The 27378-nt window shown below is 42.0% G+C and overlaps 1 protein-coding gene across 7 annotated transcripts in view; it reads left to right on the forward strand.

The window, feature by feature from the left end:
- The window catches only part of LOC115204142 (retinoic acid receptor RXR-alpha-A), a 161626-nt gene extending 134335 nt beyond the window's left edge, over nucleotides 1-27291 (forward strand). For all 7 annotated transcript variants that reach the window (XM_029769492.1, XM_029769494.1, XM_029769488.1 and 4 more), the window contains 5 exons: nucleotides 6917-7046; nucleotides 8966-9098; nucleotides 10573-10664; nucleotides 18494-18599; nucleotides 23573-27291. In XM_029769492.1, coding sequence (XP_029625352.1) covers nucleotides 6917-7046; nucleotides 8966-9098; nucleotides 10573-10664; nucleotides 18494-18599; nucleotides 23573-23720 — 609 coding nt within the window. In that variant the 3' untranslated portion in view covers nucleotides 23721-27291. The remainder of the gene's footprint in view (nucleotides 1-6916; nucleotides 7047-8965; nucleotides 9099-10572; nucleotides 10665-18493; nucleotides 18600-23572) is intronic.
- The last annotated feature ends 87 nt before the right edge of the window (nucleotides 27292-27378 follow it).

Here is a 27378-nt window from a genome sequence, read left to right on the forward strand (position 1 = left end):
TTCCTCTTGTGTTACTGTTTTTCTTTTTTAACTCTGCATTGTTTGGATATCGATCTTTTCTAGAAATCTAGCTTTGATAAAGGCAGAGAAATACCAGTTGTTTTGGTCGTTTTCGAGTAATTCTTGGTCATTTCTAGTGGATCCATATTTGTAGGTTTTCGTTTATTTCTTGCTATGGTTTAAGGTAATGATTGTAATGGGGAGTTGTAGTTCAATAGTCCATGTAGATTGGGTAGTGTGTGACATTTTTATTAATCTAATTTGCCCTAGCTAAAGACAACTGCTGAGACACCTAGTTCCCCTTCTACTGATATTTCAATTGACACTGAAAACAATCCTCATAATCATATGAAAAGTTAGGAGTAGTGATGCATCGATATGATTTATTTTGGCCGATAACGATATCCGATATTTTCCTTGCCAAAAAAAACTGATACCGATAACCGATATTTGAAATTTTAGCGGCCTTTTAAGCATTCTAGTACAGTTAAATAGTTAACACACACACATGGACGCAGTGGTCTAAGGCACTGCATCTCAGTGCAAGAGGCGTCACTACAGTCCCTGGTTCGAATCCAGGCTGTATCACATCCGGCCGTGATTGGGAGTCCCATAGGGTGGCTCACAATTGCCGCAGCGTCGTCCGGGCCGTCATTGTAAATAAGAATTTGTTCTTAACTGACTTGCCTAGTTAAATAAAGGTTATACTCACACATACACCGCACTGACCAAAAAGTTATTTTGTTGGCATTTATATATGTCCCCACTACCAGTAAAACATAATCAAAACCTATTTCTTTCACTTACTTGCTGTGCTGTTTCGTGGTTCATTTGTTCAGTCGTTTCATTCTCAACCAGGATTTCTATGTAACGCCGTTTGGGTCATTGCGTGTCAAAAAAGATACACGTCAAATAACACGACATCAGTAGCTATAGTTAGTTAGCTAACTATATAGCTAGGTGTCATCATCTAAAATAACTCTAATTTGTAAGACAGTTCTTATTTGATTAATGATGGTCGGACCCATCTATGTGAAGCTAGCCACAATAAGGATTAGCCACAATAGGGGACTTTGAGGTTAGCCTTCAAAGTAAAAGTATGGCATAATTATACTATGTGTATTCAGTTGCATCACTGTCAAAGACATACGTTGATTTTGAAGGCAAACCGCAAATTACACGATTGTGCCAAATCCTTATTGTGGCTAGCTTCACAACACATAACGCGGTCCGGTCGAGCCTCACTAGCCAGATGAAGCTAGCTGGCTGCTTATAACATTAGCTTTGGGCAACAGGGTTAAGTAGCTGGCTAGCTATTTATTTTCATGAACTGAAGTTCAATTTCAATAGGCGGACAATAAGTGGCACCCTAGAAAATACTCACAAGGATTCCTAAATCATTGCTAAGAATAATGAAAATGACTGCAGTTTCTACTGGTCATTGTTTTTAGGCTGGTTGTATTGGTGCTAGCTAAGTACCAAGCTAAAACTAGCTACCCCAGAAGTTGCGCTCGAATAAATTATTGTATTGTGAACACATTGTTCGTGGCCGGTGTTTGCAGAATTTTTTGTACAGCTTTGACAGTGCTACTGCATCTTTTTTGACACGCAAAGACCCAAACGGTGTTCCGTAGTATGTATGTTGTGAAACTAATAGCAGTGACGCTATTACTGTGTAACTCCGGTAGGGCAACATCTGAAAAATAGCACACTTGGTAGTGTGTACTGGTGCTTGACCAGTCGGCTAAAGCCAACATCACCCACAACAGAGAACAGTTGATTGTCAAGGGCAATGAATTCCATTATTTTTGCTTTAATGGATTTCGCCCTTTGAGTTGTCTCGCTGAAATTTTCTTACTCTTTCAAATGACTGCTCGACTTGTTGACTGCTCGATCCACACAGCAGACATTGTGTGGACTACATTTACATTTAAGTCATTTAGCAGACGCTCTTATCCAGAGCGACTTACAAATTGGTGGATTCACCTTATGATATCCAGTGGAACAACCACTTTACAATAGTACATCTATATCTTTTAAGGGGGGGGGTTTAGAAGGATTACTTTATCCTATCCTAGGTATTCCTTAAAGAGGTGGGGTTTCAGGTGTCTCCGGAAGGTGGTGATTGACTCCGCTGTCCTGGCGTCGTGAGGGAGCTTGTTCCACCATTGGGGTGCCAGAGCAGCGAACAGTTTTGACTGGGCTGAGCGGGAACTGTGCTTCCTCAGAGGTAGGGAGGCGAGCAGGCCAGAGGTGGATGAACGCAGTACCCTTGTTTGTGTGTAGGGCCTGATCAGGGCCTGAAGGTACGGAGGTGCCGTTCCCCTCACTGCTCCGTAGGCAAGCACCATGGTCTTGTAGCGGATGCGAGCTTCAACAGGAAGCCAGTGGAGAGAGCGGAGGAGCGGGGTGACGTGAGAGAACTTGGGAAGGTTGAACACCAGACGGGCTGCGGCGTTCTGGATGAGTTGTAGGGGTTTAATGGCACAGGCAGCGAGTTGCAGTAATCCAGACGGGAGATGACAAGTGCCTGGATTAGGACCTGCGCCGCTTCCTGTGTGAGGCAGGGTTGTACTCTGCGAATGTTGTAGAGCATGAACCTACTAGTTTAGGAATGCTGTGTTGCACGTGTAGCGCAACATTTTACATAGCGTCATTACGTCATTTACCTACGTTATATTGGTATGCACGGTAACTTTGACATCGGTTTTTAACATCGGCGTTAAACTAGACATCGGCCGATTCCGATATGTTCACCAATATATCGTGCATCCATAGTTAGGAGTCGATTAAACAAGGGTAGAGAGGCACAGTCAGTGTTGGAATGTGTCCCCGTGCGGTGTCCCCTTGGCAGGCAGTCCCAGTATATTAGGATCCCCTCTGCCCCGTGTGTTAGTGAATCCCTGGGCCAGGGCCCGTGAATGCACACCATGAATGGGGACTGCCACTGTCTAATGACCGGGGTTTGGCGAAGCTGAATAAAGTGTGTTTATCTCATGGTGACCTAGAACCGGAGTTAAACAGGCATTAGTAACATGCCTCCAGTCAGACAAGCCAGGGCCTTCTCTTCAAGGAGGGAGGGATGGGGAGGAGTGGGGTAACACGCCATTCCCTCTGTCTGGCTCTTTCTCTCTATATCCCTCTCTCTTTCGCTATGGATTTTTCTCATTCTGTGTATAATCCAACCTTGTGTGCTGTTTGAATCGGTCAAGTTGTATAATTCTTTCTCTCTCTCTCTCTCTCTCTCTCTCTCTGCTGTGTCTGTCCAAACAGAAAGGTACGCTAATGTTGTTCAGAGGGTACTTGGTTGTGGGTACTCTCAATACTCTTCTTCAACAAACAGCCCATCATGAGATCTTTACTATCAACTCACAATTTTGTTGGATATTTGGATTAGGGACAAATTATCTATTGACTACCACATTTCTCTTTGTTGTCACGCAACTGTAGTGGGGTTTAAGCAGAATATGAAAAATGTAAAAGCCAGTCTCTGATCTCTCCCCTCCACAAGTGATCAAAATTTAATAGGACGATATGCAAGCCAGGCATTTCCGTGAGAGGAGAGGCTGAGATGGATATTGGTTGTGAATAATGCACACCAAAGCCTTCAATTCAGTCTGGAACAAAAAACACTCATGTTTGCGGCAAGCATTAAGCGGTGTCCTCAAAGCGTCTCTCATAAGCCCAAACGCTCACACTCCCTTTCCACATCTCTCTATCTCTTTCTCAGGGGAGGGTTACGTCTCTCCTCTGGGGACGGTTACGTCTCTTTCAGAAAATGATCAGCTGGCCCCCTATCCTCCAGAGTGAAGGATGTTCACAGAGAAAGAATGTAAGAGTTTCTCTCACAGACAGCTATGGGTTCTGTAAGGTCACAGTGGTCCCTCTTGGCCTGGGCCCGAATTCACAAAATCTTCTTAAGAAGAAACGTATTCTTGAGTGCCATTTTTTCCTTAACTTTATACTTAAAATACATTCATGAAAAGTTCCTATTCCTCAATAAAGTTCTTGAAAATGTTCTTAAGTTTCTTCCTATATTTCATTGTAAAGAAATAGTTGGAAATATTCTTAATTCCAAGATAGCTAAACCTTTGTCTTAAACTCAAGGCAGAGAGAAAATAAGCTAATGAAAGCAATTGAACATGTTTAATTCACTCACAAACTTAATCTGATATTTTCAGTATTGATTGTTTTAAATCCAATAAAAGAAATTGACCAGTAATCTTAGTAAAAATATGCTATTATGATTGCCCTTGCTAGCTAGATAGCTAGCTAGCTCGGTTGCCTAGCGACAATCATCATAAGAAGATAGTTAAGAAGTTCATCATTGTAAATAAGAATTTGTCCTTAACTGACTTGCCTAGTTAAATAAAGGTTAAATAAAAATACAATTATTCTCCCAGACCTCGGAAGGCATTGTGGTCTCTTCCACTTTGACTCCCCGTAACATCCTCTGACTGGTGTCTTCTCACTCACCTCCAGTGAGGTAATATGTGCTCATGGCAGGAGTGTGGTCTCTGTTCTCTCCTGTCATCTTCATGGTGTATATAGTGAGAAACGAGGTCAGTGTAAACACGGCTAAGAGAGCCATGCAATATTCATGAGCCTTCACCGTGTTTAACGAGAACTCTGGGAGTTGTATTCTTTTGAGAGGCCTCGACAGGGACACAAAATACAGCCCCTTTTGTTTTGTTTTGTTTGGGCTGCGGCTGCCTTAGGAATGAATTAGCAGATTTGTTTATGTGTTTGAAGGAGAAATACAGGCGGGAAAACTGTCGCGCTGAGCCGTGCGGTCCACAACGACTCCCACAGAGATCAGATGCTTCAATATTTATAAGATGCTTTTTTTTCTCCTCCCAAAGAAAAACTACTTTCAGTTTTCAAAACAGTGCTGGCTTTGTGTCTGGTTAACTGTTTCATACCGTTTCATATTTCAAGCGGTTGTGTCTGATTCTCGGCAGTCAGTGAGAGTTTCACACTATAGGGAGGGAGGAAGGAAGGGGGGATGGAGTGGGTAGTCTTAGGCCTGAGCATTAGAAGTAGAGGAAGAATGGAAGGAAGAGATGCAATTCATTTTCCTCATCTTACTCTAATCTTCTCCAGAGAGCTACAATTGTAGTTGAGATCTTCCGAGCTTTCAGCATTAATATGTGGGATTTGGTGAGAGAGAGAAGTTGGGGAGCGAGAGAAGATACGTTTTGTTATTGATAACATTGATGGGGCCCTATTTTTCTCTCCACTGGATATGTTTATACGTTAGAAGTGCTTGCCTCCTTCACTAACAACGGTTTCCTCCTGGGTTGAGGGAGGCCTCGAGTGAGGCCTTCAGTTTGATGGCTTCTAAAACTTGAGGTTTCTTTGCTCTTGTCCATTCACATCCGTATTTCCATCCATCCTACACTCTCTCTCTCTCTCTCTCTCAGTTCTTTTCCTCTATCTTTCAGATCTCTCACTTTCATGTTGTCCTCTCATGAACATGAGAGGCTAACTTTTCGTCCATATACTTTACACGTTGACCTTTTTCATCCAGACTTTACTCTGTCTGAGTCAGGAATATAACCCAGGTGGGGAGTGAGAATACAGTCTCACTAGTCCATATAATTCCAGAGACTATAACTTGTTTAGCTTTCTTGAAAGCTATTTCTTAAAGGGAAATTCTGCCACATTTCAACTTCATATTCAATATCTCCAGCACCAAACCAGTGTCTACATATGTGAAAACGGTGCGTTTCAATGATTTGTGCTTAAAATGATAAGAAGAAAGGTCCTAAAAAGAGGTTAGGATTAAAAGCAAAAAAACGTTGATTTTCAAAAACTGCAACGAGTTTTTAAAATGTTTTAACTTTTGAAGATGTCATCGGGTAGCTCTTTTTTTTCTACAAAACATAAAAACGCACTGTAGACATTGCTATTGTGCTGGAGATAGAGAGTAAGGTAGTAAGGTTGAAAAGTGGTGGAATTGCCCTTTTAAGACCCATTCTCGTACGCTCACGCATTAAATGAATTCACACTTGAACGCCCAAACAGTTTTTCCTTAACTCTGTGCCAGTTCAACCTCTTTTTGCTCTCTGTCTGAACACTCCAAATTGCCTTCTCTAGGTAGAAGTTTTCCAAAGGAATTGCTTGCTTGGAGAGAGTCATTTTTTACTGCTGCTTCTCTGCAGGTATTTCCTCCTCGGGCTAGGACAGAATCATTGTTTGTTTTGCCTTCCTGCTCGCTCCTCCTCAGAGGTGATCATTCACAAGGCAGGGGTGTGTGTGTGTGTGTGGGGTCTTGGCTCAGCGGATCAGGCCCTGTGCTGCTCTCTCATCCGGTGGTGCACTGCTGTGACTGGACACATACTGTATTCAGCAAGAATGCACATGCACACAGTGTGTTCGCATAATACACACTCAACCACACACGTCACAATTTATAAAACGGGGGGGGGTCTAATCCTGAATGCTGCTTAGTTAAAACCGCATTCCAGCTGAGGTCTATTCCACAAGTTACCACTGGCTAAATCTATGATGTTAAAATGCTTATTTACTCTGTTCCATCTGACTGCACAATCTACTGTCTCATCAGCCCAGCCAGGCAATTTATAAACTTGATTTCCACTATAAAAAGCATCTATCTCACATTTCTTTTAGACTATCATTTAGTTTTCAACAGCAGAGATTTGTATAAACATTGCTGTCTGTCTCTCCGACATTTGGAACATTGTTTCAATTTTCAAACTAAATCTGGTAACCCGTTGTATAAAAGTGATAATGCCCTCAAAGCTGGTGTTTGGAGGATATATTGGCACGGTTTGCAACATGCGTGCCAATATATCCTCCAAACACTGGCTTTTTGGGCATTATCACTTAAGTATCTTTCAGTCTTTGCTAAATGTATTTGTGACAGCAAGCCTTCCCGTGTGTCTCTCTCCAGCCCAACGACCCGGTGACTAACATCTGCCAAGCAGCCGACAAGCAGCTCTTTACACTGGTGGAGTGGGCCAAGAGGATCCCCCACTTCTCTGAGCTGCCCCTGGACGACCAGGTCATCCTCCTACGAGCAGGTGAATTCAACACGACCAGGTCATGAACATTCATCAGACCACATCAGCATCCCCATGGGCAGGTCACTGCAGCATTATGGGCTTTGTAGGCTATTTGTAGGTTAAGAGCAGTCAATCTCATAGAATGAATCATCTGTCATATTCTTTATGTATGCTATCATTATTTGGGAGGGTTTTTTAAGTATTTTCCTTATTTGTTGCCCTTGCTGATTGCTTGTCGCTCCTTATACGACGGGTGGGTCTAATCCTGAAAGCTGATTGGTTAAAACCGCATTCCAGCCGGTGTCTATTCCACAAGTTACCACCGGCTAAAACTATGACGTTAAAATGCCTATTTACTCTGTTCCATCTGACTGCGCAATCCACTGTCTCATCAGCCCAGCCAGGCAATTTATAAACTTGATTTTAAACTAACATTTGATTTTCAACAGCGGAGATTTGTAAAAATCTTGCTGTCTGTCTCTCCGACATTTGCAACATTGTTTCATTATTCAAATTCAATCTCCAGCTGTCCCATAGTAATGAACGTGTCGGGAGTCGGGATGAGACAGGAAGGGAGCTTTTCTCAGCCAGTCGAAATTATGAATCAACACCATTTTTATGGATATAAACAAAGAACTATCAATAGAAAACAGGCAAAATGAAACGAAGTGCAGCTAGATTGAAGTCTTTCCAGCTTCTGTTTGAAGTGATTGTGTTAGCTGTGTTCTAGGTTAGCTCTCAAACAACAGTGTCCTGACAAGAGAACTTATGTTCTATGCCAGGTGAAATCGCGCATCATTAGCTCATTGTTATCCAAATAAATGTCACTAGAAAACAGCTTAAACAAATCCAAATGCAGCTACTTCATTGTTATTCTGGCTGCACTGTTTGACATGACCGTAAGTTAGTAGTAGTTGGCTAGCTAGCAAGCAAGGGATAAGAACGTTGCCAGCCAATATGGGTCGCGTCCATAGATACAGAACAAAAAGACTGGCAACCGAACCGATAGTAATGGACAACCAATCGGCTTGGGTAGCGACCCTAGATTTGTGTCAGGACTATATCTTGTGGAAGGATGAAATAGTATGAATGAATTCATCAAAATATATTTTTTTATAAAAATATGTTAATCATTATTTGAATATGTTGATAACTTGTTGTATAAAAGCGATAATGCCCTCAAAGACGGTGTTTGGAGGATATAGTGGCACGGTTTGCCGGCCCTCCACGAACCTGTGCCAATATATCCTCCAAACACCTGCTTCTCGTGCATTATCACTTAAGAATTACACAGTTCACTTCCAACCTCACCCTGAGGAAGCCGATCCATCCCCATCCATCTCTCTAACCCTGTCCTACCCCGTCTAACCATTCTCCTTCTGGTACCCATAGTGATTGAGAGAGTGAGACCTTCTGAGAAAGAGCTGTTCTGGAGCAAGCTGAGAGCGTCCTCTCTCTTCTTCTCAGCGCTCAGCTCACGTCTTCTAGAAATAACCACTTTAGTTCTGCTGTCTCACAGATTAAAGCATTCTAGCCCCTCTCATTCCCAACTCAACTCTGGGGAAAAGCGGATAGTGTTGCTAGGCAGAACAGTTAAAGGAGCCCTGTCACTCAAACAGCACAACGCTCTCCGTGCCTTACCCTCAGTTGGTATATGAAGTGTGTTGCCTTTATTGGGATGGCAGGCGCAGTACACCCTGTTAAACACTTGTCTCTCTGGGAAGCCCGTCTGAGATGGGCTGCTAATGGCCCACAACCTATGCATGAAATAACTTTCTGGTTTGCCTATTCAGCCTAGAATTGATTCATTGGAATTCGCTTCCCTTGTTGTCAGCTCAATTTAGTTTGAATGTTGAATGCAACTTGATGAACTTTGTAATAGGTTTTCACTCTTTATCGCTCTTCTTATTCTTCCTTCTCTCACTTTTTTCCCTCAGGGTGGAATGAGCTACTCATCGCATCCTTCTCACACCGTTCAATAGCGGTGAAAGATGGGATCCTCCTAGCAACAGGGCTACACGTCCATCGTAACAGCGCCCACAGTGCTGGAGTGGGAGCCATCTTTGACAGGTAGTCAAGATCACCCTGTTGACACTGCCTTGATACAATCAGCTTTGTGAAATACATTTCTGTTGGTTGCTATGTGAAGTTTCCACAGTTAGGGCAAGAGAAAAGTAGACCCTGACCTGTAACAGTGAAAAGGCTCTGTCAGAAGAAGAGGTAGTGATGCGTAACAGAGAGTGCTCTTGTTATTGATTAACACACATTCATTAAATATGTATGGCTACAGGCAACGGACATCACAGGGAGATGGAGATCTGCTCAGACAGACATTTTGAAAAAATCTATTTAAATGCATTCCTGATGAAATCCCACTCTTTTGACTGCAATCCCATGGCAGGCTGTGACTATTCCAAAGCAGATATTGACCTTCTTTTCCATTAGTCACATTTGATGCCTATTGTTGCATTGTTTGTTTTTTAAAGTCACATTTTTATAGATGAATGTATACAAAAGAACAGTATCAAGATATGCCTTCTCAGTGTACACAGAAGTTGATAAGACCATCCACTGTGAGATCAATTAAAGAGATTGTATTGTTAAGCACTCCAACGCTCTAAACCCTGTGTCCCCTGGCATGCTGAGTCACAAACTGAAGTGTTCTTTTGAGGGCAACAGCTCTCTCTCTCTCTCTCTCTCTCTCGCTCTCTCTCTCGCTCTCTCTCTCTCTCCCATCTTTCTCTCCCTCTGCTCTCTTTCTCTCTTCTCTCTCTCCCTCTCTTTCTCCCCCCTCCCACTCTCTCTCTCTATCTCCCTCTATCCCCAGCTGGGAATCTGTGCTCAGTGATTAGCATCTGCCAGTTCACTACTTCTAATGGATGGATTACATCTTTGCATTAACTGGGGAAGCATTAAGATGACTGATAATGAAGCTCTTTCTGCTCCTTCTCTTCTCCGCTTCTCCTCTCCTCTCCTCTTCTCTTCTCTCTGCCATACAAATGAAGAGGGTGGTTAACTTAAACACTCAAGTCTTTTTTTTACCCTCATTGTTCCAACAGGCAAATTAAATTAGGATGAGCTAAGAGCTGCAATTGACTTGAAAGAGTGACATAGGGAGAGGGAGAGAGAGAGCGGGCGTGAAGGAGTCAGAGAGGGGTGAGGAGTTTGAGCGCTCGGGTCATACTCCCAAAGCGAAACGCCGCCCCGCCTAGTGATGACACACGCGGGTGCCCGGGAATGTCAGTGTTCGGTTACAGTCTGTGATTGTGTTTGTGCTATGTCGTTCATGTATTTCCTTTTATCAGACATGTTCTAAGCAGGTTGAATTACGTGGTGTAGGCAGGGCTGTACGATTTCTAGCTGGTTGAACATCCCATGTGTGTCAGGCCAGTGGGGCCCTGTTGTCAATTGATTTGTATTGAGGTTCCATTGAGCTTCACCTGTAGATAAAGGAGGGTGTAATGAACGGTGACCAAGGGAGGTGTTGCTGGCTGATGGTCAGATCTCTAAGAGCCTGTCTATGTGCCTCCCTCTCTCCATCCAGAGTGCTCACAGAACTGGTGTCCAAGATGAGAGACATGCAGATGGATAAGACAGAGCTGGGGTGCCTTCGAGCCATCGTCCTCTTTAACCCAGGTATCACATACTCCTACCACCCCTTTAATCCAGAGCCTTTTATATTACATTATTAGATTAGAATAACATAAAAAAGGGTTCTGCTTGAATACATATGTTCCTGCTACTTTAACCTCCCAAACAATGACTGCACATGATACCAGTAAACTCTTATACTGTGTGGCCCTCAAGGACCATCATACACCCTCCTTGTCGTGCTGCTGCTCCAGTTTCAATTGTTCTGCCTGCGGCCATTGAACCCTGACCTGTTCACTGGACGTGCTACCTTGTCCTGGACCTGCTATTTTTGACCCTCTCTCTCTCCCTCTCTCTTTCTCTCTCTCTCTCTTTCTCTCTCTCTCTCTCTCTCCCTCCTTCCATCTCTCGCTCCCTCTCTACCGTATCTGCTGTCTCGACCTCTGAATGATCGGCTATGACAAGACAACTGACAGTTCATTCTGAGGTGCTGACTTGTTGCACCCTCTACAATCACTGTGATTATTATTTGACTCTGCTGGTCATCTATGAACATTTGAACATCTTGGAGAACGATCTGGCCTTAATGGCCATGTACTCTTATAATCTCCACCTGGCACAGCAAGAAGAGGACTGGCCACCCCTCAGAGCCTGGTTCCTCTCTCTAGGTTTCTTCCTACTAGGTTCCTGCCTTTCTAGGGAGTTTTTCCTAGCCACCGTGCTTCTACATCTGCATTGTTTGCTGTTTGGGGTTTTAGTCTGGGTTTCTGTATTTCACTTTGTGACATCTGCTGATGTAAAAAGGGCTTTATAAATACATTTGATTGATTGATTGATTGATTGATTGATTGATTGATTGATTGATACACACACACCACCATCACCCACCAGACCCATGTTCCTGAAGTGGTTTTTCCCACCCACGTACAGTGGGGGGAAAAAGTATTTGATCCCCTGCTGATTTTGTACGTTTGCCCACTGACAAAGAAAGGATCCGTCTATAATTTTAATGGTAGGTTTATTTGAACAGTGAGAGACAGAATAACAACAAAAATATCCAGAAAAACGCATGTCAAAAATGTTATAAATTGATTTGCATTTTAATGATCCGGACAGTGGACCATCTCTCCTGGTTCCGGACAGTGGGCCGTCTCTCCTGGTTCCGGACAGTGGGCCGTCTCTCTTGGTTCCGGACAGTGGGCCGTCTCTCTTGGTTCCGGACAGTCTGGACGAGGCACTGTTGCCGGACACTCTGGACGAGGCACTGTTACCGGACACTCTGGACGAGGCACTGTTACCGGACACTCTGGACGAGGCACTGTTACCGGACACTCTGGATGAGGCACTGTTACCGGACACTCTGGATGAGGCACTGTAACAGGAGGTTCTGTAACATTCCCGGCCCTCTTTCGCCTTCCTCCATGGGCCCACTCCGGCTTTAATCTCCTCCCAGGTCCATGACTCCCGACAGTCCATCTGTTGCTGCTCCCTCCTCCGCTGCTTGGTCCGTGTTTGGTGGGAGATTCATGTTCCCTCAATTCTCTTTTAAACACGGTAGTATGCGTTGTCAATGGTGCGGTCTCCGACTGGACATTTTACTGGCTGCAGAGAAGGAATTGTAGTTTTAAAGGTAATTTCTTGCAATTCTATACAGTTAGCCATGGGGCTGAGAGAACATTTTCAGTTTCAAATCGAATTAACTGTCACGGGTGTCGTAGGGTGTAGACCAAAACACAGCGGGAAAATGTATACTCATCTTCTTTTTATTAGTGAAGAAGGAAAAAACACAAACAACGTATACAAAAACAAACAAACTAGACAGTCTCGTCAGGCACACAGCAAAACAAGAAACAATCTCCCACCCGAACCATATAAACCAAATACCCCCTCTACATGAACACATACACAAACACACCCTGAACCACATAAAACAAATACCCCCTGCCACGTCCTGACCAAACTATAAGAACAAATAACCCCTTTACTGGTCAGGACGTGACATTAACTTAAATTCTACACATTTCGCAATGGCTTAAGCTGTGTTCTTATGCTATCTGAGTGACTCAAACATTATATCAAAATCAATGGGGTCCCCATGCCATGCCATTGGTGATTGTTAGTTCTCAAAGATGATCTTAAAACATAGTTTATATCGTTTAAAGAGTAACTTTCATGAACAATTTTTTAAAATCAAAAGCCAGATGTTTTAGGCTTATTTATAGTGAAACACATAAATTCTGGTCTTCATTTTGACAGTTTGATCCTTTTGCTCCTAGTGGTTCAACTCTAATGTTACCATTGATATTGTGATGTAGAGGCACCTTGAGAAGGGAGGGCTTCTCTCTTCTCAATGGAGGGCTTTGAGAAGAGGTCTTTCTCATGGCTACCCATGTATTTCCATGGAAATATAAAGTTTATTTGGAAAGTAATAAATATATAAGCATTCATGATTTGCGTAAATATAATTTACTAACTACTACTCTTGTTAATTTACTAACTACTACTACTACTCTTGTTAAAAATCTGAAATAGTATTACATTTGGTGAAGAGCACATTATGACAAAGTTTAGGACTTGAGACTTGACTTGAGACTTGTCGGTCTTGACTTGACTCAGACTTGCCTGTCTTGACTTAGGACTTGACTTGGGACTTGAGTGCTAAGACGTGAGACTTACTTGTGACTTGTAAAACAATGACTTGGTCCCACCTCTGGGATAAGTTCATTAGAGTTAACTGCACCTCAGATTTCAGCCCAAATAAATGTAACAGACACATCGCAACATCAACTGTTCAGAGGAGACTGTGTGAATCAGGCCTTCATGGTGGAATTACTGCAAAGAAACCACTACTGAAAGACACCAACTATAAGAAGAGACTTGCTTGGGCCAAGAAACACAAGCAATTAGACCAGTGGAAATCTGTCCTTTGGTCTGATGAGTCCAAATGTAAGATTTTTGGATCCAACCACCGTGTCTTTGTGAGACACAGAGTAGGTGAATGGATAATCTCTGCATGTGTGGTTTCCACCGTGAAGCATGGAGGAGTAGGTATGATGGTGTGGGGGTGTTTTGCTGATGATACTGTCAGTGATTTATTTAGAATTCAAGGCACACAACCAGCATGGCTACTACAGTATTCTGCAGCGATACGCCTTCCCATCTGGTTTGCTCTTAGTGGGACTATCATTTGGTTTCCAACAGGACAATGACCCAACACACCTCCAGGCTGTGTAAGGGCTATTTGACCAAGAAGGAGAGTGATAGAGTGCTGCATCAGATGACCTGGCCTCCACAATCACCCGACCTCAACCCAATTGAGATGGTTTGGGAGGAGTTGGACCGCAGAGTGAAGGAAAAGCAGCTAACAAGTGCTCAGCATATGTGGGAACTCCTTCAAGACTGTTGGAAAAGCATTCCTCATGAAGCTGGTTCAGAGAATGCCAAGAGTGTGCAAAGCTGTCATCAAGGCAAAGGGTGGCTACTTGGAAGAATCTCAAATCTTAAATATATTTTGATTTGTTTAACACATTTTTGGTTACTACATAATTCAATATGTGTAATTTCATAGTTTCATGTCTTCACTATTATTCAACAATGTAGAAAATAGTAATATTACAGAAAAACCCTTGAATGAGTTGGTGTGTCCAAACGTTTGACTGGTACTGTATATATATATATTATATATATATATTATACACTACCGTTCATAAGTTTGGGGTCACTTATAAATGTCCTTGTTTTTGAAAGAAAAGCACATTTTTTGTCCATTAAAATAACATCAAATTGATCCGGAATACAGTGCAAACATTGTTAATGTTGTAAATGACTATTGTAGCTGGAAACGGCAGATTTTTTATGGAATATCTACATAGGCATACAGAGGCCCATTATCAGCAACCATCACTCCTGTGTTCCAACGGCAGGTTGTGTTAGCTAATCCAAGTTTATCATTTTAAAAGGCTAATTGATCATTGGAAAACCATTTTGCAATTATGTTAGCACAGCAGAAAACTGTTGTCCTCATTAAAGAAGCAATAAAACTGGCCTTCTTTAGACTAGTTGAGTATCTGGAGCATCAGCATTTATGGGTTCAATCACAGGCTCAAAATGGCCAGAAACAAAGCACTTTCTTCTGAAACTCGTCAATCTATTCTTGTTCTGAGAAATGAAGGCTATTCCATGCGAGAAATTACCAAGAAACTGAAGATCTGGTACAACGCTGTGTACTACTCCCTTCACAGAACAGCGCAAACTGGCTCTAACCAGAATAGGAAGAGGAGTGGGAGGCCCCGGTGCACAACTGAGCAAGAGGACAAGTACATTAGAGTGTCTAGTTTGAGAAACAGACGCCTCACATGTCCTCAACTGGCAGCTTCATTAAATAGTACACGCAAAACACCAATCTCAATGTCAACAGTGAAGAGGCGACTCCGGGATGCTGGCCTTCTAAGCAGAGTTCCTCTGTCCAGTGTCTGTGTTATTTTGCGTAAATACTAAAATACGGGTTGGATTGAATCGAGCCAATAATCTTAATTTTCAAGGTGATGATTGCACTTTTCTTCACAACACCTCAATGTGTCCACATTTAAAATATATTTTTCGCAGGGATTTTGGGGGGATTGGAACTGACACATATATATTTTTAAATCATATTTTGGGGTGTGGCGGTAACAATTTAACAGTGGTGACCCACCGCTGCTAAATGAATACAGGGGAAACACAGATAGGGCTGAGGGAACATAGGGTTGAGGGAGCATAGTGTTGAGGGAACATAGGGCCCAGGGAACATAGGCCTGAGGGAATATAGGGTGCAGGGAACAGAGGGGTGAGGGGACATAGGTCTGAGGTAACTTATATCGAGGGAACATATGGCCCAGGGATCATAGATCACAGGGATCATAGATCACAGGGCTGAGGGAACATAGGTTGAGGGAAAATAGGGCCCAGGGAACATAGGGGTGAAAGAAAACAGGGTGGAGCCCCCTCTGCTCTGCTAGCCCTTCGTTAGCTCTTCGCTAGCCCTCCGCTAGCCCTCTGTTAGCCCTCTGCTAGCCCTCAGTTAGCCCTGCGCTAGCCCTCCGCTAGCCCTCTGCTAGCCCTCTGCTCTATGGTACAGGCCAGGGTTAACTTCATTACCATGCTGAGTGCCCGCGCCAGCAATGCCAAGCTGGCACCAGACATGCTCCCTGTCTTTAATGAGTCTGTGCCGTGGCCCCGGAGACAAAGAGCAGTGTGGGAACGTGCCGCCGGGCCTCATTCTCCCAGGACAGACTGCTCCTCTGTGCTCCTGGGTCACTCTGTTATAACCCTGGCTCTGGAACACATCACAGCCTACTTTCCCCTAATTAGGAGCATCTCACAGAGATGGCCTAACAGGGGGAATGCTGGGATTCAGAGGGACTGAGTCATTTCCCACACTGAGATGAGAGTATTGCTGTATTCAGCCCTTTTCAGTTTCCTTTAAAACAAATACTTGCTCAGTGGTAACCAATCAGACCCAGAAATGTGTTGCATAATATTTTGAATCAGTGCACTTTTTAATCAGGACACATTATGCCCGTATACATAAAGTGTCTAGGAGTAGAACATGTGTTGTAAATGCTGAGAATAGAGACATTTTACTCCTACTCTTATGGGTAAAAATAAAAGCTATGCATGAAGCAACTTTAGTCCCACGTAGTCGACAGTTTAGGAGACCTCATGAGCTATCCTAACCAGCAGGTGTCTTGATAGAAAAATGCACAGAGTCAGTGGTTCCTGAGCCACATGCAATTGCTTTCGAGTTGTTGAAAGAATGTTTTGATATTTCTGTTTTGATATGATCAATCAATTAATAATCTAGACCTACATGCAACAGTATCTCTTGCGCTTTTGACAATGATTTCACATGAGGCCTATTTCACATAACCTGCCTAAATACTTCTAACCAGTAGGCTAATAAATAAACATATCTTTCTTTGTATTATTTAATTACCTACATCATGTTATTTCAAGTCCCTTTGGAGCGCAACATTATGTTATTAAAAAAGATGCCTACACATGCCTATAAATTGGGCAATTGAAGGCATCTAGGGATTATGTTAACTTTGATTGTGTTCAACATTATCAGCAAGTGACTTGATGCCAAAGCATTTTAGGGTTGTTAAAACAGTAATATTTGTAAAAACAAATCCTCTATTAACAATCATCAAAATAAAATGTTTCGCGGGTCCTCTCGAGTGGCACAGCAGTCTAAGGCACTGCATCACAGTGCTAGAGGTATCATTACAGCCCTGGGTTCAATCCCAGGCTGTATCACAGCCGGGGGTGATCGGGAGTCCCATAGGGCGACACACAATTGGCCCAGCATCGTCCAGGTTAGGGGAGGGTTTGGTCGGGGGAGCTTTACTTGTCTCATTGCGCTCTAGCGACTCATTGTGGCGGGCCAGGTGCCTGCAGGCTGACCTCTGTCATCAGTTGGATGGTGTTTCCTCTGACACATTGGTGCAGCTGGTTTTGGGTTAAGTGGGCGAGGATTAAGAAGCGCGATTTGGCTGGTCATGTTTCAGAGGACGCATGACTCGACCTTTGCTGCCCGTTTGGGAGTTGCAGTGATGAGACAAGATCGAAATTGGGGGTAAAATACAAACCAAAAAAGATATATATGTGGTTATGCATGCCAACATATGAGGCAATAAATAAGAGTATGCAAAGTGATCGTGTCAGACGAAAATTCTATCATTCGTTTTATCAATGGAACATTTGATTTACAGTCACGTTAACCGTGGTTGTCTGAAGCGTACTATAGAAATCACACCTGGCCATGCCTCATCGCGATTGGTTATTCCCCACCATTTGCAACAATGTCAATGAGCTTCATCACTATCTTTCCTGTGCGGTACCTCAAACTGTCATGATTACCAGCGGAGATCAACTTTAATGACACAACTTTTATTACCTCTGAAGAGTATCTTAAATAACTCTCACGCATCCCGGTAAAAAAAGCCACTTGTCTTTTGCTACTAGCACTGATTTTGCTGATAAATACTTTGTTGAGGGAAAATGTACTTGATACGATTGTGATGTGTTTTTGTCTCACCTAGTTATCTTAAGATGTTTGCACTAACTGTAAGTTGCTCTGGATAAGAGCGTCTGCTAAATGACTAAAATGTAAATGCAAAATGCACGAGTTGATTTTACGTCTAGATCAGAGTTTGTCTGTGCAGTGTAACATCATCCTAAAAGCTGGCAGTTTTTTGTTGTTGTCTTAAAACAGGCTTTAACAGGATTCCTAGGACTTTTTCTGAGATGCTTTGTCGATACGGGCTTGTTATGTTGTCGTTGTTGGTGACTGTGATGTATTGAAAATGAAAATAAAATGTTTGAAGGAAAGAAGCATTTGTTGTAAAATAGCCAAAGCAAAGAACAACTTCTACTGCATATTGCCTCTGAATGTAGGGCTATCCAACCTCTTGCCAGAGTGGAAAACACAAGGTCATAGACATAACCTACATGTGTTGCCTCATCCAGGCTGTGTAATGGGGAGAATTACCCTGCATATGTATATGAGACAAAAACCAGTAGGGTAGATCACATGTCATTTGATAGTGTTAAAGGCTTCTGATGGCAGCATGCAGGTTTTAGGCTTAGGGGCAGCCAGCCTGTCCACTACTGTTTAGCAATAGCACTCCCTGTCTCGCGTCTTCATGTACAGCCACAGACACAAAGGCATATTATATATAACACGCGCACACACACACACACACACACATAAACACACATGCTTGAATGTACACACAAAACTGTATATGTACAGACATGCATAAATCCCCATTTTGATATCCTGTGACTGTTGTGCCTTGTTGTCTGATGCACTGCTGTGTGTCTCTCCTCAGATTCTAAAGGCTTGTCAAACCCAGGAGAGGTGGAGGCTTTGAGAGAGAAGGTCTACGCCTCTCTGGAGGCCTACTGCAAACAGAAATACCCAGATCAGCCTGGCAGGTACGGAGACAAGCTTCCCCTAATGTAAATTGTTGTAGTACTCGAGACGGTCTCGGTCTCGAGTCCGGTCTCGAGACCACATATTGAGTGTCTTGGTCTTGTCTTGGTGTCCGATAAATTTGTACTCGGTCTTGACTCAGTCTCGGACAGTGAGGACTTCCTGAGACCAGCAGAGACCAGCGGAGTAAAACAATTCTGTTAGCACATAAAACCGCTTCGCCAGGCCAAATATACACACTTCCTTTCTTAAAACATGAATATCTTAACAGCCGTATCTATTATAGACATGTTTGCATAGTGGTGAGTGCACTTTTTGTAAAACACAAAGGGCCAGTGGTGTAGAGGAGGGTATACGCTGGTATAAACTGTATACCCCCTTTTTTTCAGTGGGCATTGCATGCACTCACTTCTTAATCCCTACTGATGCGTATCAAAGTAGTGTAGTGGAGGTAAATGACTTATCAATTATGTAGAACAATAGAGAAATCATGCACAAAGTAGCCTACACAATCGCAAAGCATGTGAAATATATTCACATGCGTGCCACACACAGCCTAGTTTCAGTGGAATATCATCTGCAGACAGCAGGATTGTACAACTCTCAACTGGTTGTGGCATGGAGCAGCTCACAGAAGAATGACATCGGTAGCTGGTAGGGTAGGTAAGATGTTTAAACTTATGATATCTGCCAGGAAATATCAACTAAGGCAACAATGGGTATGCAAACCAGGTATTGAAAATTTTTTATCCTATTTCTGATTCGCATTTGTCATCATGCGCTGTTTGCATCAGGGCGTAGACATGGATGGGCCTGGGTGGATACAGGCCCAACCACTGGGGAGCCAGGCCCTGACAGGCCTACCCAATCAGATTGATGTGGTTTAAGCATTGTTGTGGACTTAGACCATCAAATGTTTGTCTTTTTTCTAATAAAAAAAAGTGTGATTTTGCGAGTGAAAATCTGATAAATCTATAGGACAAATACAAAAAACATAGAAAAACATTGTATTTTTCACACTGGGTGCCTTTCATTCACTGGGCGGGCCGTTTAGGCTTCTCCAGGCACCACTACACCACTGCAGAGGGCCGATGGAAAGAAAGCAGTCACACACAGCATGATGTTAAAGGATAAGCAGTCCATAAACTTAAACATAATAAGCTAGTAGGTCCCAATCATAAGAATACAAAAACACAAACATTAAGCATTTCCCAATTGAAATGTACAACTATTACTTCCTATTGCAAAAAAACACATTTCACGTTTAGCACACAAAGTAACCAGTGACCTAAAGTTTAAAGTGGAACTGACAGCGATTTAACTACTTTGCAGATATGAAACAGACGATCATATTATCAGTCAAAAATATCCAATTCACAGTTTTTGCTACAAAACAAACTTTATTAGAGGTTTTAAAAATAGGTTATATTTGACTCAACGTTCCATGACATACACTAAGGCATTGCTGGCAGAATGATATTAATCATGCAGTTCAATACATAATTAATATAATTCACCAATACATTTCTTGGTAGTGCAAACTAGCAAGCGCAATGATCACAAGTCAGCCATAATGTGGCTAATAGGCTAGCGTATCTATTTATGTAGCATGCTAAAAACATGGAGCCTAACGTTAGCTAATGTCATGCCATTGGAGGGTGAGTGACTGACTTTCCCCCTCATATCGTTTTTCGGTGGCTACACACAGCTAGAGATGCAGGTGTCATTTGGTTAGCTAGCAATAACTTAAATGACTATTATACAGTTAGCCTGAGTGCACTTGCGAACACAAGAGATATGCTATCTACTCCGATTTCAGAGGACTCTCATCTGAGTGTGCCAGAGCGCAGAACAACTGATGAATTTACGAACGCGTAACACCTGCTGAATATGACTGGTGTCAGTAAACGTTGGCAAAAAAAGTTATAATTAGTCAAGAACAGCCTAACCAGCTCTGCTACGGCAAGTAAAATGGTCAGAGTGAGGTGTTCTCTCATTTGTGTCTGGACGTAGCTAGCTGGCAAGCTAGCCTACTTTAGCCAGTTAGCTTGGGTGCTTGGTTGGGACAAGCGTGCATTGGCAGGCGTACTGCAGAAGGACCAGGAGGACACAATTCCCCATCGTTTTTCAGTGCAATTTTGACAGCCAACTGGCTGAAATAGTTTGAGAGGGTTCATCTAATGTTCCTTTGTTAGATTTTAGCTCATCTTGCTCTGGCTAGCATTAGATGTTGATCTTGTTGTTCCTGATGTGCATAACTGAGGGAGAGAGAGCCTACCTTTTCATGGTTGTTTGATCAATAGGACTGTAAAGTTCCCAAATGTAAGAGGACTCCTGTGGTGTTTACATATTTGCAGAAATCCATTCAGGTGTATTTTATGGCTTTTGGCAAATGCTTTCTAATGATCTAAAGTTGCGCTTTTGCAACTGCCTGAAAACACTCAGTCCAGTTCAAAGTGAATGATGGCAGGCCCGTGTGGCAAATGGCTTGTTTTTATAAAGGTCTACTGTAGCTTTGGTTGGCTGACTTAGCTAGCTAGATTTATCTCCCCAGAGACAGGAAAGAAAAATCATGATTGGATCTTTATTTCCTCTTCAGTGTTAACCCTTTCCTTTCCAACAGAAACTGAAGAGATTAAATCAGAACATCATTGAAAATAATAATGTAAATATTATCATCATTATTATTATATTATTATAATCATTATTTTCTAAATCCTTAGCCCTTCTCTGAAGGCGTAGAAGGCCCATGGTTCCCCACTCTATTTTCCCTCAGCATGCATTTATTCTGAATGTCTAAAGGATCCATATGTGGTTCTGAAATATGAACACAGAAATACTGGACATTTTGAATTATTATGGTGGTGATTTGACAAAATAACAATCATGGTCTTGAATTGGACTCGCATTTTTCTGGTCTCGGTCTTGACTTGGTGTCACACCCCTTGTTCCCCTCCCGGGCTGTCTTGTTCTTGACACAGACTCGATTTGCTTCAGTCTTGGTCTTGAATCGGTCTCGCTTTAGGTGGTCTCGAACACAACACTGCCAAATAGATTATTGTTGAATTGCGACTGTCTGTGAAAAGTATAAAGGCCCAGCCAGGCATATCGCAATATTTCAAAATACAATTGCGGGAAACATAGTTTGGAAAGTAAATGGCTATTGCTGTATAGAGCAGAGATTGAAAATACTCTAATCTGTATTTTAGTTATCAAAATTCTCAACTTAATTGAGTGAACATTAGGCTATAGACTATCTTATTGGCACCAGCGGAGAGCATCGTCCATCGATGAATGTGATTATTCACTCTTTTTCATTGCTGGGTCAGTGACACTTAATAATTTCCTCCTCCAGGTTAGATGGACAACATATTGTAGGCTTTTGGTGTCTCCCCTTCTCATAGGCCTATTATATTGATCAGACAACTTTGTTATTCATTGTCAGCAGAACAGGCAACTGTAATTTTTGTCGTATTAACCCTTTAACCCTTTTCTCAGCCGACTGGTAGAGAATATTTTGACAATGGATTTAGAAGTGGAAATGAAAAAATAATCTTGACTTGAACTTGATTGGTCAATTTCTCCAGCCTTCCTGCATTATAATTAACAGAATGTGTATCCTTTTGGGTTGCTGCAGTTGTGGTACTGTGTTGTGGCACTCTTTGCCCACTGTAAAATAACTCAAAATCAGTCACCAAAGATATGGGATTAAAGGCAGGAATTCAGTTTGTGAGGGATTAATATTGCACCATTACTGTTAAAGTCCTTGAAGAGTAGGAATATGAAGATAAATAGTTAAAATGTAAAAAGGCTCAAAAGCAAGTTGATATGTCAGAAAAAAATATGTTGGACTTAAAATAGGGTCAATAACCTTTTTATTAAAAATACTTATTTTGGTGAAAAATATAAATGACTTGTTGACAACTCACTATATTAGGCAACATAAATTGGTTAAGCCACATTTCATGGCCCATTGGGTCAATTAATCAATATTCAGTTTGCCTATAAAATAATGCCTATAATAGTAACATTGCACTATACACCAATTTAAAACATTCATTTCAATGTCATTGAATATTCCTGTTTGGACATACAAAATTACCATAATTGTTCAAATTTGACATCAGTCCTCATTTAACAATGCTTACCTACCAAGCCATTACAGAAGACTTAAAGTAAGTTTTGTAATATAATATGGTATTGCTGGTATGACCCTCTTTTGTCTTCTCAACTGCTTGGTAGAGCTGTTATTTCCAAAAGAAACATCAAGTTGAAAAAAAATAACAATTGGAAGTTCTTATTTGAGTTGTTAATAATATGAATTTTAGGTGAAATCATGTTTTTCGAGAAGAGGCAGTTAAAGGATTAAAAAAGTTTCTGCTAATATCTCCAGTCATATAACAGTGTAGTAGAATTGCATGAGATGTGTTTATAAAAGGCCCAATTTTTCCCATGCATAGTAAGGAGAAGAAATGTATCTGATATAGCCTATTCTAGCCTAGGCCTACTCTACGCCACTACACACTCAGCCAGGCATTGAACGGTCTTTTTTGAAAACAGTGATTGACTTATATTATTAGCCTAAATTATGACTATTCAGTCTACTCATCACATTAGGAATAACGTTAGTAGGCTATCTTATATAAGTCTGCAAATGCGATGATGCATGGAATGCTTTATTATAAAGGTGCATTTTTATGGTGAAAATTCACTTCCCCAGACTTCATTCACATGCCACCTATGCCTCTTTCTTCTCTTTCTCTACCCCTCTGTCAGTGTGTTTGGCTGAAAGAGCAATGTCTGCTTTTTGTATTGTACATGTAGACTACAGTATATGACAGATGTCTCAATTCTGTCATGGGCATCCCTTTCATGAATCACTGTACATCAGCATATGAGACAACATCTTGTCTACATCCACCTCTTATTTTCTGTCACATTAATCACAGTTATTTTGTCTCTTTGATTGGGCTAGGTTTGCCAAGCTGTTGCTGCGGTTACCAGCCCTGCGTTCCATTGGTCTGAAGTGTCTGGAGCACCTGTTCTTTTTCAAGCTCATCGGGGACACGCCCATCGACACCTTCCTCATGGAGATGCTAGAGGCGCCCCACCAAATGACATAACTGCAGGCGGGGCATCGCCCATGTTCCCCTCGCCCCCTCCGCCTCTAACCCCTCTGGATACGGAGGGTGGTCCTGCAAGCCACTCCCCCTCGAGAGATTATGTGACATCATTGGATCTAGAGAAGTACCCCCTCTTTGATGTGTTTCAAAAAACAAGTTCAATATCCATGGGTCTGTTTTATACACTGTACAAATATATAAATATATATATATATAAATATATATATATATATATATTATAACTCATGAGATTAATTGAAAGACAACAATGGACTGGTGATGAAACGGACCAAGGGGAAAGGAAGTGTTTTAAGCCATTGTTTTGTAATGTGAAACAACAACCAAGAAGATCAGGTGTTAAAGGTAGGTCTGTTTGCAGGTGTATTTTGAATTGTGGCGGTTTCATCAGCAGCGTAGTAATTGGGAGAATCGTGTTTTGGACTTGTTGAAGTGAGCCGGGGCTGCATGGGCTGTCCCTGGCTCTGTTCGGAAGCATCTCACTTTCAGGACTAACTTAAGGGAGATTGGTCTGTTTGCAGGGGGGAGGAACGAGGCCCGGTCTTGTCCGGTCCAATTCATTCAGGTGCTGTCCGGTTTAATCCGGTCAGGTCCGGTTGGGTCTGTTTTGAGGTGTACTGTATGTATTTTGGGAGAGAAGGACTCAAGAGGTGGGACCATGTAGATGAACAGTGCTCCACTCAGGTCCCTCAACCCAAACTCAGCCGCTTCTCCACGTCTCCTTATTCTATTAGCACTGTGTGAACATGAGGAGAGATGCTACGTCGCTACATCGGTCCAGTTTTCAGAGGCTCAGATAGCTTTAGTGACTGATTGGAGTGAAAGCCTGCAGTGTGGCCTCTTAGGACCAGAGCTGGATGACCTTCATGTGGCCTGAAAAGCTTATCTCTGGCACTACTCATTCTGTTGTACTGTACTGACATTAGGGGCAGTGTGTATCTGGATCCACCCTCACATAAGCCCTATACTACATGTGCATTGCTGTGTGCTCTGGAAGGTTGGCACAGGAAGACAAGGAAAGCAAACAAATGAACATTCTCATCGCTCTACTACAAGCATTGTTCCTTTTTTCTGTCTGCGTTAAGGTGACAACAAAATGAAGAAGAAAAGGACAAATGGTTTGTAGGGAAATACTGTCAACTGATCTGAACTTTTTAAAGTGATGCCACGACTTTGTCATGTCATATGTCCCTCCACCTCTGAGACCATTCGTTTCTGCTCCTTCTGTGAATTACAACACACCATAATCAACCTCCACACAGCAACCAAGCATGCTGTTCCTCACGGTGTAACCTAGCTTTAGAATGGCCTTTGACCTGTACAGGATATTACAACACTATTGATGGTATTTGTAAAAAGAAATATTTAGCAAAATTTGCAATTACCTCTGTTTTCATCCCTCAAACTCTCAGTTCTCTACATAACCCCCCCCCATGTCAAACAGCCCCATGTCAAACAGTTCATGGGAGAAGTGCTTCAATGCAGTCATGTTTATGGTGAGATGCTCTCTTATTTGGATTGTGGAGCCCATGCTCCTCCATTGCAAGCTCTGGCCCAGACCATCCACTCTGACTGGAGGATGTAGGCCTGGTGAAGAAACAGAGACCCTTGACTGCTCCACTGCCCAGCCTCCCCTCACCCTCAGAGGAATCCACACCCTGCACTTCTCTGGACAACCCAGTTTCATTTAAGTCAAACTGAAATGTTAAATATGTAACATTATGTATAAATCTGCTATATGCCCATATTGCGCATTTTTTTTCTTTCTATGCTGCAGCTGCTGCATAACTATGCATCAAGCATTTTTCCAAAGATTGTCCATAGATAGTGCGGTTTCGTTGTTATTATAAAGGGGTGGTAAACCCCTGTCCCGTAGGACAGCAGACTGCTTTGGATTAACCATCGACTCTAGCAGAGCTCCAGGACCAAGTTTATCAGCCCCACATGATAGCAGACTAGAGAGAGCTGGAGAGACTTAAACAGAGGAGGGGTTGACCAGCGAGAAAAGGGAACTTGGTGGCTGTAGGAGGGCTGTGACTTCCCCCTAGTGGAAGAGATGCACAACTGCTACATTACTTGAATTTTGTACAAGTATTTAATCAGAAAAGGCACTTTTTCATGACATTATCAATATTCATTTTCCTCTTTGGTCAGACAAAACCTCAATTGAATAAGTAGCAATAACCACAGCAGGATTGATTGACACGTCCTTAGTCCAAATCTAGTTCATGTATTTTAGTGAGGTGGATGAATTTTCATTAGGTCTTATTTTAAACTATTCTGGAAACAGAGAAATTACTGCCGTGTTCAGGCCAATTCTGTCTAAACAGTATTTTTATCTGGACTAAATGGTAATTGTCAGTCAGGAAGAAACTACTGAAAATGAATTGGCTCATTGTTCAAATGATTCCAACTTAAGCACTAGTATAGGTAGTTCTCTGGAACATGAGGTCAAATCAGACTGGCACCCCAACTAAAAGTTCAGAAAAATAACCACATTTTGATGATTCATTTATTTGCAAACAGTTATCCAACTTTTTTAAATGTACACCTAATCTGCTCTCTTGCGTATGGTCTCCTTTTCTGAGCTTGATTGGGTTCATGTGATTTAAGACCCAGGTATATGTATACTGTATGTAAAAGCCATACTCAGATGTGAAAGCTCACTCCCTCCTGCAGGAAATGGACTGATATGATTACTTAGGTAGAATAAATAGCTTAGAAAAATGCTTCATAAACCATAAAGCTCTATTTTGTCTATATGTATATGTGTATATATTTATAAATATATATAAATCCCTTCCGTACATTTGTCCAGTCAATTTTAGCAAGAGGGAGACAACTATTCCAGTTGAAACTATTCTGAGCCAGGACAGATTCCATCGTGTTATACGCAGGCGTTTTTTAGTGTAAAAAAAATGTCATCTGAGTTCAACCTTGATTCTCTAAAAGTTAACCAGCAGAATACCAACAGCTCAAAGGCCTAAGAGAAGGTCCCTTGCCAGCTAACAGCAGTTATATATGGGACCTGAAAACATAGTAAAAAAACCTGGTTAATACACTCAAAATACACAAAAATCCCTCCAAAATTGATTGTTGCTAAGCTACTTGTACATTCAACAATGTTATCAGGAGATGCTGAGCTCATGACACAATCACTGCTTTCTTTGTTCCATAAACAGTAAAAAGTAATGAGGAAAAAAACAAAAAAATATATTTTTGTACAAATGTAATTTCATCCCTTGCTTATGTACTCTGTCCCCCCCCCTCCCCCTCATGTGGGCTGTTGTATACATTGTTTGAGTTAATGTTGATTTGAAATGGGGCAGAAAAAAAATCAGACCATGAATGGTCAGGGTGAGGAGTGGTTGGCAATGACACCCTGATAACTGTCTATACTTTGTGGCTTTTTTGGCCTATCGCTACAAGATGGGATTGTCCTTTTAGATTTTTGTCTATTTTTAGGGAGATGGAAAACGGCATCTGTTCTTTGTGGGTTGTTATCGGATGTTCTTTCATGGAAAGAAAAAAATTAAACAAATCTCAAATTAAACTTTCTTGATGCCCCTTGTCTTTGTGCTGTTGTGTTGTACTCTCTCCTAATAGGACATTACATTTACTGTCCTCAGTCAAAAAGTTA

The sequence above is a fragment of the Salmo trutta genome, chromosome 12 (assembly GCF_901001165.1).
Source record: "Salmo trutta chromosome 12, fSalTru1.1, whole genome shotgun sequence".
NCBI lineage: Eukaryota > Metazoa > Chordata > Actinopteri > Salmoniformes > Salmonidae > Salmo > Salmo trutta.